Source organism: Phocoena phocoena, chromosome 3, assembly GCF_963924675.1.
Source record: "Phocoena phocoena chromosome 3, mPhoPho1.1, whole genome shotgun sequence".
Lineage (NCBI taxonomy): Eukaryota > Metazoa > Chordata > Mammalia > Artiodactyla > Phocoenidae > Phocoena > Phocoena phocoena.
The window spans coordinates 98,684,516-98,697,042 of record NC_089221.1 but is presented as its reverse complement, the minus strand read 5'-3'; the positions used below and the strand labels follow the sequence as shown (position 1 = coordinate 98,697,042).

At 34.0% G+C, this 12,527-nt stretch overlaps 1 protein-coding gene across 5 annotated transcripts in view; it reads right to left on the bottom strand.

Moving 5' to 3' along the window:
• Window positions 1-12,527, bottom strand: part of DMXL1 (Dmx like 1) — a 128,509-nt gene that overhangs the window by 85,956 nt on the left and 30,026 nt on the right. For 3 of the 5 annotated variants that reach the window (XM_065874433.1, XM_065874434.1, XM_065874435.1), the window contains exons 7-12: window positions 12,181-12,359; window positions 7,843-8,032; window positions 6,378-6,546; window positions 2,988-3,200; window positions 881-1,134; window positions 89-773 (exon numbers count right to left, since the gene is read on the bottom strand). In XM_065874433.1, the coding sequence (XP_065730505.1) occupies window positions 89-773; window positions 881-1,134; window positions 2,988-3,200; window positions 6,378-6,546; window positions 7,843-8,032; window positions 12,181-12,359 (1,690 nt within the window). The remainder of the gene's footprint in view (window positions 1-88; window positions 774-880; window positions 1,135-2,987; window positions 3,201-6,377; window positions 6,547-7,842; window positions 8,033-12,180; window positions 12,360-12,527) is intronic. The other 2 variants (XM_065874438.1, XM_065874437.1) reach the window with 2 other exon arrangements.

The following is a 12,527-nucleotide window of genomic DNA, read 5'->3' as shown; positions in this document are numbered from 1 at the left end:
AGATGTATTTTAAAAACATTTGAAATTTAATCCTTAAGCAATAATGTCAGAAAATCTCAAGTTCTTAAATAAAAATCAGAATCCTTACCTAGACAATAACTGGGTATAAGAGTGGGCAGCCATGCCACATTGGAAAATGCAGAAACATGAAGAGAATTAATCCGGGCAAGCTCAGAAACACCTCCAGAAAAAGACAATGGCCCAACTGGATCAACTCTCCAAAGAATAAGCTCACTGTAAACTGCATTGGGATCCTGAAAGGCCATGTCAATAGTGCTTTTATTCTGTTGTGCCAAAGAACATTCTTCAATATTCACAGCACCATAAGGTTCCTTTTGGTTATCAACATCTGGTGTCCTTAATGCGTTATGGTGTGACGTTGTCAGCAATAATGGTAATACTGAGTGACAAGCTAAATCATTAAGATGAAAGCGATGACCACAATATCTGGATTTGTGGGAAATACTGAGAACTGTAGAAAAGGCAGATTCCTCGGCAAAACTGACAAGCCATTGATTCAGGGAGCCATCAGCATGCTTTGAAATCATCATAACATTAGGGGTAAAAATGCTTAATTTTAAACTATTAGTTGATTTACTGTGACCAGAAGATATAAGCATTGATGTGGAACGTGTCAGGCTGGAAGTTTTTTGTTTCCCTTGCTGAATAGCCAAGTCAACATTCTTGGTACAGGCATACATCACTATGCTTTTACAGAGAGAGTTTGCATCACCTGTGGGGAAAGCTACAGGAATTCTGGAAACAAAGGACACCTAGAAGTAAGAAAGTAGCATTAGAATTCATGAAATTATATAAAGAGGTTTTACAAAACAGTACCCACATTTAACAAGTAGCTCTCCAGAGATCATAAAAATAATACCTGTACTTGACGAAACATACCAGGCTGGTATTCATCCAGCCAATCCACATGCCAAACCAGCAAAGAACCATCCATGGGATGAATACTGAATAGCATGTCTGCATTTTTACTCCATTCAGACAGAAGTACTTCAATCTGATGATCAATGGCAGCTGATGGTAATGGTACAGAACTTGAATTTGGTACCAATTTATCACTGCCCAATTCCTTCTTTTCAAGATTTATTTTCAGATCATCAATACCATCATCGATCTCTATAAGCAAAAGGGTTCATGAACCAAGTAAATACAATCAAGCTACTACTAAAAATTAAGAAATATCTTTACAAATGCATTCAAAATGAAAAACATAAGTGTTCATATAAACAAGAAATGGGGTTCCCTTTAAAAAATAACTTTGCTCCAGGAATATAAGGCCACGGAGTTAACTCAGTACTCAGAAGGCCTATAAGGCTGATTCAGTGGCTTATTAGTAGAAGGACTAATACTAGACTGGAAAGTAGGTAAACTGGTTTCCAAACCCAGATGTACCACAAGTAACTACTTAGAAGTAAGACACAGTACTTCTCTGGACCCTAGTTTTGCTCATGTTAACATGAGGGAGTTGAAATTAGGCTGAATTTTTAAAATATATTATTGGAATGTAATTTGTACTTTCTTCATAATGTCAGATTCATAAAACCTAAGTCAACCACACTAGCCATCCTCTAGATGTAAGCATTTATAACTGATATGACACCTTAAAGAAACTATTTTAAAGAAATACATTTTATAGTGCCTAATTTCCAGATTTCCTTCAACACATGCCAACTTATTAATACAAATAAATATGTATATTCTGACCTCTACATCCAAGCCCCTATTCCTGGTTAGGAATACAAAGCCTTTCTTAAGAGACTATCAAAAAATGTTAGCTTGTTTACCAGATTTTAAAAATTAGTCAAGACATAAAATCATTAAGAACAAGAAAAATAACTCAACAGAAAATTAGGCAAAAGGCACGAAGAGGCAAACCACAGAAGGGTTAACATAATTCTGCTCAATTTAACTCAAGAAAATTCAAAGTAAAACAAGACACCATTTTGTCCATATCAACGGCCAAAAAATAATAAAAAGATCCAGTGTTGGCAAGGATGTGAAAAAAGGATATCTGCATATACTGGTAAAACATTACTAGAGGGTAATCTGACAGAACTTATTGAAATTTAAAAATGCTTATACACTATGCTAATTCCCCATCTAGGAATCTACCTTACAGAAAAATTGACACAAAGATGAAGAGATGTGTTACTCTACCATTATCAGTATATAGTGAAAAACAATTTAAATCAATTTAAATGGCTATCATCAGAAAAAATGCTTAAGTTTTCTCTTGAGTCTCTTGACTCAGGAGCTGTTAAAAATGAGAAAGAAAAGTGCCCGTTACTGAATTTAAAAAGCAAGCTGCAGCACACTATTTTCATTGAAAAATGAACTCCCAAAGTACAACTCTTTAAAAAAACTACCTTTATGCATATATTTGTGTGAGCATAGAAAAGAATAAATCTGGAAGGACACTCATCAAACTTAACAATATGGAAACTTTATACATGCCTGTATTGTTTAATTTAAATTTTTTTTAAAGGGGAACGTGCAATCTTGTAATTAAAACAAAGAACAAAAACATTTTTGATTTCTCTCTCTACTTGACTGAGGCTGAATGCAAACCTTAAGGCCCTAGTGTACTGCTTCTCAAACTTTAATATACATATAACTCATCTGGGAATTTCATTAAATTACAGATTCTTGTAGCTCCAGGTGGAGCCTGAGATTGTACATTACTAATAATGACAATGCTGCTAGTCTGCAGATAGTCCTCTAAGTAGCAAGACCCTAGTGGCTGACAGAAGCATAAGTATGGAGAAGTCTAAGTCCCTATATCATCATCAGGAAAGAAGCCACCTGGAACAGGAACATCTATATTGGATTATTAAATGAGCTAGTCCAAATTTGTATTAAGCCACTGCAATTTGAAGGTTATTTCTAACAGTAGCTGGTGTTACCATAATATAAAAATCTTTGCTATTTTAAATAAAACTTTATAATTTTTATCCTTCTTAAAGCTTTACCTTCATCAGATTTTACATCTGCCTGATTAGAGTCTTCTACACTCATCTCAGAAGATGGTTGCTCAAAACTTTTTCTAAGTTGTTGTAAAAAGACTTCCATGGACAAAGAAAAATGCAATTCTTTATTGTTTAGCCAGTGTACCACAAAAGGTCCACTCTTCTCTTCATTTTCACTTAGACTCAGAGACGTAATAGAAGGAAGAAGTGGAATGTCTATAAAGAACAACAAAAAAATATTAAAATTTCTATTATGCTAGCATATAAAACATCCATGTCTCTTATTTTTATTATTTACTGTTACATTTATCTTTAAACCTCTGCCATACATTTTATTTAACCTATAAATAAGACTCACAGTATAATGGTTCACACAATTATTATTAATGAAAACAGACTTACATGGTAAATTTAATACATTTACTGTAAAGGAAATAAAATTCTACATTATATACCGTAACTTATTTATATAACATACATATACATTTTTTCTATAATTTAAAAAAATATTCTCATTAAGAAATATGTCTAGAATTTGCAGACATGTTAATAGGGCAGTCTTCTTAATTTGTATAGAAACTTTGGTTAGAAATATATTTTAACCTGATCTACCATTAAAAATGCCATCATTAAGTTGTCAAAGGAACCAGTGATATGTTTATCTCAACAGCAACAACTTTCTTTTACTTAACAGACCCTCATATTAACTTTTTTCATGATCTACCTATCTAATTCTAAGATAGATACTGCTTATTTATTAGCATCAAGATTGAAGTTAGAAAGTATGAAACTGAGGTTCCCTTATATTCAAGAAAAGTATTCAAGACAAGCCAATTCAGCTACAAAAAATTGTTCCTTGGTATTACTTTTGAAATCATTGCTAAGTATACTGAAGTACAAATTCAGAGTAAACTGTGAAAAATGACAATCCTAACTTAATAGAGGTAAAGAAAAATTTGTCTATCATTATTAAATAAAATCCAAATCTAGATCATGCTGGTGTCTGCTGAACATTATAGGCTGGAATGGATTCAGAGAAGGTAAATAATTTTCTCCAGAGCAAATCTACTGATTTTTTTTAAAAGGAAATATAAACAATTTTAAGTATTTGTTCAAATACCGTCTATTGATGGACACCCATAGGAACAGTATTATAGGGGATGAATGGTAAAAGAAGGATAGAAGAATCTTTTTCCTGGAGGGAGGGAGGGAGACGCAAGAGAGAGGAGATATGGGGACATATGTATATGTATAGCTGATTCACTTTGTTATAAAGCAGAAACTAACATACCATTGTAAAGCAATTATACTCCAATAAAGATGTTAAAAAAAAGAATCTTTTTTCTGTCCCTTCTTATTGGCGTTGGGTTCTAAGAGTTGATGGATATTATCTAATCCAAGTGCTCTGTTTATTATTATATATTCATTAGTATAATTATTTGATTAATATTTATCTATCTCCTACCTAGTTATATGCTTCCTAAGAGCAAAGACCACACTGTTTTGATCACTACTGTATCTCCAGTTCCTACCACTATCTCCAGTTCCTATACTGGCACAGACTAAACACCCAATAAAACCCTTGAGGGGCTGAACTGCCAATCCCACTGTTCCTAGGTAGATACACAATAGTGTTAGGGTTTGAAAGAGTGTCCCCAAGAAAACTAAATGGGTAGGATTTTCTGATTTTCAACTTACAATCAACTCAGAAGAGATAAGCAATGCCTAAAGTAGATCACAGGCCTAGCTGTAAAGTACACGAAATTAGGGGCTTAAGCTGACTTTTAGCAGAAGCATTCCGGCTGAAAAGATATTCACATTTCCTTTGCCTCCTGACCTCACCCAAAGAATCTGATAAAGTCATTTTTTATGAGAAATCTTCATGGAAAGCGTGTAAGAACTAGAACTAAGAGAACACGCTATTATGAACTCCTCTCCTGTATCATTTTCCATTGATGGACAAATAAGTGAAGCCATATCTGAGTTGGGCCTTGCAGGAAAGTCATTCTAACAGACCTAATTTAGGGAAAGGAGTTTTCACAAGATCTAATATAGCTCCTAATATTATTATTTTGCTTTGATTTGCCCTACATGTATGAATTTTTCTTAGGGACCTACAATCTAAAGAAAGGTTTTAGAGTTTTTCTTATTGGAAGGTATTCAGGGAGATGTTACACAGGAACTTAGGGTTTATTTTTTTCATAATACCTCAGCCTTTTCCATTAAAGTGAGAATTCAAGCTTTCTTTATTCTCAAAATATTGTCCTTTACTCAGCAAAGACTTTCAAAATTATTCCAATGACCTAGAGTTGCCTCTGTATACTATAAGCGCTGACAATGTACATTTTTTGATAAGGTAATAAAACAATTTTTTAATAAAAATAATTCAATATTCTCCCATTTATATTTTCATGGCTCATGGATTTTGGATTCTTTTAGAGCTGGGACTGTTGTTAACCATATAAAATTTTAAAAATCAGCAAATACTCTTTATTCCTACCACAGGTATCTCAGCACTTTTTAACTTATCAAAGTACTTCTCACTTTGATTCAAGTAACTAATGGACTGTATTTATTGCTATGTTTCTTGAAGAATGCAATCCAGTGTGTTATATGGAAATAGGTTATGCTTAATTTATGTTTAAGAATATCTCAAAATACATAAAAAGTCATCAACAGTGGTTATCTTCTGGGAAGGAAGACTACGGTGGAATAGAGGTAAAAGGAGGATTTTACTTTACACTTCCTGTACAGATGGCATTTATCATGTGAAAATATTATTTTTAACTTTTTTCCCAGTAATATTCTAAGGTTCCACTTTAAATGCCCCCAACTGTGACCACTTGGTTTTTAAACTCACAGAAAATATTTACTAAAATGATAAACACTTCAGTCTTCAAATTCATAGATAAACCCAGGTATTCTAGATCTTTCAGTCTGTTTCATAGTACCTATTTGACTACAGTGATAAGTTTCTTAATTCTTCCAGTTATAATTTCTACATATTTCTACCCTATTTCTGAAATGGCTCCAAAGATCAAATACGAAACACATTGGTTTCGTTTGAACAACTATACAATAATTATAAAATACTACTCTGAGGTGTTAACCTCTTTGTTATGTATTAGCTCAAATCTCAACGTTTGAATAAACTAATACAGAATCTCAGTGACTTATCAAGATCTAAAATTACAGACCAAATCACAGACTTAAGAAGCAAACAAGTAAATAAAAACTTCTTTTTCTATAATCAGTGAGCTGGCCATAACGAAAAGTTAGCTAAGAAAGTCACCTACAATTTTTTACTTATTAAAAAAGTAAAAGTATAACTTATTGGTTATAAAAATCAATTTACTCAATTTGAAAAACATTTTCTGAACAGTGCTTTATTACCCGTGGCTGGGTTGATGCTGGCTGCAATATGAAAGTGGCAAAGTGCATTGGCATGCAGTGGAGTGTTCCTGTGAACGTGATGAGGATCTTGCTGATGTGGCAGGTATCCAGTATGTGCTACAAGTGCAAGTGATCTCCTCCGACCTCTACGAAAATGTTTCAGATTTACCTGTGAGAATAAAAACAAAGTCCAACAATGCAAAACAAAGTAAAACTAATGCCTGTATTGTCATAAGCATATATGTATAGGTTACATAATGATTGTTAGATAGTACATATATCCTATTTCAGATAAGTTTATATGTACAAATATCTTGCAGTATTTTTGTACAGCAAAATTGAAACCTGGAATAAGCCTGGAACTTAAACTGCTTGACTCTTCTTTTAACCATCACACAATACTTTAAGTTTTTATTTAATATTTTCTGAGAATTAACTACCTAAACCTAAAAAAGTTTACAATGTGTGTGTGGAAAATGATGTCCCTATGCATACTGTTCTCTTTGTAGCCTCAGTTTACTTCCTATGACCACAAAGCACTGAATAAAACTACCATGATACATTAGGATGACATTTCATAGTTTGCAAAGCACTTTCACAGAGATCATCTCATTTGACCCATAATGCAGACAATGCAAATATTGTTATTCTCATCTTTCATATAAAATAGTTTATAGAGAACATAAGGTCATCTAAAAGTGAAACAAAGGTCTTCAGATTCCTAGTCAAGGACTTCTTTCAACTATTATTACACATAACCATTCTATCAGTGGTTGAGTCTCTACACAATATATACTTAATTATATTCTGTGTCACTAGAATACTATCTAAATTTGAGAAATAGTGGTTCCATATTCATACAAAACATTCAAAGATAAATCATTTTTAGGCCACTTTCTTGTTTTCAATATTAAGAAAATAATAATAAGAATCTGTGTTAACTAGTCTATGTTGAATTACCCCCAACACCAAAAACTGGCTTTTACTTTCCATACTATAGTAATTAGTAAGGTAAATAATTCAAGTTCTTAGAGATTTGGAAGATAACAAATGTAGAACAGAATCTGATAAACTACTCTAATCATTCCTGTAATTATGACAGGACGAACACCCCAAGCTCTAAAGAAAGAAAAATAAATTATTTTTACAGTCAAATCTTTGCATTCTCAGAACTTAATTTACGTTATTTTAGCTAAGTCAAGTATAATCATCCTTTTGTTATCATCAGTTAACCTAAGGTTAACTTTGTAATTATAGGCAGTTTTATGCTAGACAAAATCCTTAAGAAAACTTGTTGAACCCAAAAACACCCGAAAATCTTCTCAGAACTGTTTTCCTAAGACATATATGTTTTTTCATAACTATCCATTGACTTTGAATATTAATTAAGATGAATGTTACCAAAAAGGCCATGTACGAAAGATTTTAAAACTTGTAGGAAATAACATCTAACAAAAACACTCACATCTAAAGCATTTTGAACTCGTTCTTTACTGGAAGCATTTCTCTTGAAGTTATTTGTTAAATTAATTGGTTCAGTCCAATGGCTGCAGTCACCTCCATAGAGCAAACAATCATTTGGTAAAAATGTCTCTACCCAAAGACGACATATGTTATCTTTGCAGCAAGTCAACAGTACATTACATACAGAAGCCCTAAGGAATAAAAAGATTTTAGAGGCAAAAGTATAAATTTCCCACAGTATCACATTCTACAATGTTTCTATAATTATTTAAATGCACACAACTAAGGTATCAATGAAGAAAATGTCAATATACATTTATGTAGTGTATTTAGTCAAAGCCATTACAACTGAGTTGGGTATTTGATTTCATCACAGCAAATGCTTGCTAACCTATTCTTTTCTGCCTGGAACTCAGTAGTTCCTGTTTCAGTAGTCTAAGATTCTTCTTACATCTAAAGAACAAAAACTGAAATCATACCATACTTGCTCAGTTAATAAACAAGGAAAAAACCTGACTTCTTCTATTAAAATTTTCTGATTTATTCAGTGGATGTTTATTTGAATTATTTCACAATGCTTCATTTTTACTTCCTGTAAAGGTACATGCACTTGTCACTAATAAGCTAAAGTAACCAGTACACTTACTCTTTCCTTGCCTAACATATGACAAAAGCAGTCAAGTGCAATAGAAAAATTCATGATTTTTTAGCCACCTCCTTCATTAGTCATTTTTGACTTTCAGTGAATTTACTGTCTTGCCACCCCACAAAATAATAACAAAACAATTACATATATGTTAATAAATCCGATAAGCATCAAGAGCTCAAAGGCTGAAACCCTATTAACAAAGACTACCTTTCTACTGGATAACCCAGGAAATTAAAAAAAAAAAAAGTTGCAATATGCTATAACAGACACTTATTCAAACATATCTGATTAAAAGAGAACAATCAGTAGAAGGTTTCTATCAAGTAACCCAGTAAGTTAAAGAAAAAAATTAAAATATTCCGTAGTAGTCACTTTTTAAAACAAACATACCTACTTGATTTAAGAACAATAGCAAAGGGGAAGAAAAGGGAGAACAGCTTGCTTTGTCTTGGTAGCTCTCTCCTTCAGATTCACTCCTCTGTTTTAACACCTCCCTCCCTTCCCCTCCCCCTCTGTGTATACTCCCCTACTTTCTCCCCTTTTCATCTACTCTCTGGGCTTCTCTCCCTCTGCTTTCTCCTATAATTCTCTGTTCTCCAACCCACCCTCCCCTTCCACCTCTCCTACCTCTCACCACTACCCCCTTCCTAGGGCCCCTCCTTCTTCTTACCTTTCCAAACCCTCTGTTTCTCCTTCCTTTCCCCAGCCTTATGCCTCTCCCTCCTCTTCCTCCTTCATTTTTCTCCCTCTTTTTCCCTCTATCTCCCTCTGACCTTTTCCTCCCCTCCTTCCCTTAGTTTCTCTCTAGTACATTTAAATACACACAAGCAGTAGCAATGAGATTAAAAATAAACAGAAACAGAAGAAAATACAAAAAGGCAATATGGAAGTTCAAGGTTCATAGTGCCAATCAGTAAATGGCAGAATGGGAAGGCTTATAAAGAAAGAGCAGAAGATAGGAGACTAAAGGCCTGAACAGACAGCAATCAGGAGAGGTACAGAACTTAGGCAAGACCAACAAAGCAAGCTAAAAAGTTGCAAAACTCAGAAGCATGGACAGGATTTCGATCCCAGATGACTCTCTTCAGGATACCATGCCTTACAAATAATGCCACGCCTTACAAACAGCTGGCAGGTAATATAAGCATGGCATAGAAGAAATATCCAGATGTATTTGAGGCATTGCTCAGGCAATACCTCGCCCTTCCTCACTTCATCACGGTATCTTATTCTCTCTCCAATAAGCATATCATATGCAGGTATAGCACTCTCCCTCCCAACCAAAAAAAAAAAAAAAAATATATATATATATATATATATATATATATATATATATATATATATATAAATGAATGACCTTATATGGGCAACCATGTGATGGGTAAGTGTCTGCAACAGCTGTCCTTTTTTTTATTTTATTTTATTTTATTTAGCTGCCCTATGTTAATGCAACAAAAGGCTAAGATGCTTTTGAAACTAGTTATGTAGAACGAACTTTTGGACGTTTTAGGGGGATATAACCAGACCTCCTAACCTGTCCTACATACACCAATTTTTAACTTGTAAAGAAGTACATGCTCATTACAAACACTTCCCCATTCTTCTCTCTCAAGCCAGCAGGCCCTTTGTATAAAGTATTACCATCTGGTTAAGCATCTTAATTTTAAGATTCCATATCAGAAAGGATAATGGTCTTTGATGGGATCTCTTTCATCCTCATGAGAAAGGGTCAGCCTTCCCACTATATATCTGCAGGCAGCTGGTGAAACAAAAATGAAAACTAAAAGAACTAAGGGAGATTAGCTGGTTCTTTAATGAAATGGATCCAAAAATGAAATTCTGGAAACCTTGAAAAGATGCCATAACTAACAGAAAAGTCTAGCTCTGTATCAGTTCCCTATGTTGCAGAATTTAGTTGATAAGAGATAAAATAAGCAGGGCAAAAAAAAACCCTTAATATGCCTTTTTGCTGTCACTGGGCATTCGTAATGCCCCAGTTTAAGGTACTGCCTCTGTATCCACTGTGATCACTTTCGCCAACACTAAGTGAACTAGGTCAGGAGTAGAGGTGACTGTCCTCTCTCAAAAGATAAAATATTTCACAAGCCTCATTTTTAGTATTCTGGTGGTCTAACTGGCTGCATATGAAAATACCTGGAATAGAAGAAGAAATCAGCCTCCGAAATAATGTAATCTTCTGATAGTTCTAAAAGGTTAACAGTTTGTGATGACAGCTATTTTTACTTTACATTTGTCATAGCTCATTCTATTCTAAACACATTTTTATACGTGTGGGCAATGATCTCAGAGGTACTAGAGCAACAGTTCTTAAAGTGAAGCTGGAGTAAAGGTGCTTTTGCTAACAATACAGATTGCCCACACCACTCTCCCTTAGCCCAAAAACTGTGAAACATACTTCTAACAAAAGAACCATCACTGTACCTGCAGTGTCCTACTCCTATGCTTTGTTACACTGTAGGACTGAGGTAGGAAGAATGGTAACTACTGCACTCCAAAATAGCTCAAAAAAGTCTAGGTATAACAATGATGGATATATGCCATTATACACTTATCCAAACCCATCGAATGTACAACACCAAGAGTGAACCACAAAGTAAACTATGAACTTTAAGTGAAAATAATGTGTTGAAATAAGCATCAACTGTAACAAATGTACCACTCTGGTGGAGGATGTTGATAATGGGGGAGGCTGTGCATATGTGGGGGACAGGATTATGTGAGAAATCTCTGTACCTTCCCTTCAGCTTTGCTGTGAATCTGAAACTGCTCTAAAAAATGTCTAAAATAATTTTTTAAATATCTAGGTATACGCTGCTGGCTCAGAAGAGCAAAACTAAAGTCAACAAATGATCTAGGTATGCTACCATGGATCAGCTTAAGACATCTCAGATGACAAAAAGATAAGGGAAAACCTGTACTGATCCATAGTGTGGCCAAATTGAAAATGGCCATGTGGAACAAAAAGGATTTCTACCTATACTTAAGTAATACAATAGCTCTGTAACTTACTAAATATAGGCAAAAATTCAACAGGATTATCAAGTCTTGCAAGGACTACAGGAAAAAAAAAAAAGTACTAACAGGTGTGTCTGTGCATGCATGTGTAGGTTAAACTAATACCTAGTTTACGGCATTATAATGTATTAACCCATGCACTTCTCCTCAAAGATGCTGGGTGCAGTTAAAGAAATATTTGAGGCCTTATGGTATATGTTCTCAATAAATTTTATTAATTTTTAAAAAAAATTTTTTTAATTAAAAAAAAATTTTAATAAATTTTTTTAATTAAAAAAAAAAGGGAAACCAGAGGAGATATAGAAGGGACAAGATAAGGGAGTGAAATGTGAAAAAGTTGATGCAAATGGCAATTTGAAGAATGATTAAGAGATGAAAGAAATGGATACATAACATAGAGAAGAAAACGATGCACAACTCTGTCACTTAAAGATATCTGATCTAGAGGTAAATTATCCTTTCATATGGCTCTCCTCTTAAGCGTCAACCATAGCTGACCGGTAGCCAGAGGTTTGCAGTCCAAGAACGATCTAGTATTACTTGAATCTTCATAGGCAAAAATCCTAAAGTAATGATTCTCAAAGTGAGAAAAGCAGTTAAAGTCACAAAGATGATGTTCTCTTAATACATGGGAAAAATGACTAATCCACTGACCTAGGCATATATTTGCTTGTTTTACGCCAGGAAAATCCATTTACAGCTCGAGGATGGGCCAGATATACAAAAGAAAAGTCAATTTCTCCTTGGGATTGTTTTTCTGAACTTTTATCTGGAGAGGTAACAGATGTCCGCCAGTTTTCTACATTATACCATACCTTTAAAAGACAGTCATCCTAAGGGGAAAAAAAAAACAAAAAACATCCAGATCAGAATTAAATTAAAGGTTAAGTCAAATACCAAAAGTAAGATTTTTCTCCCCAATTAAAGGAACTTAGGGATGTGAAGAGGAGTTGGGCATGGAGAAATTAGGAAGAAAATCTCTGATTCTGATACTTTTCTAC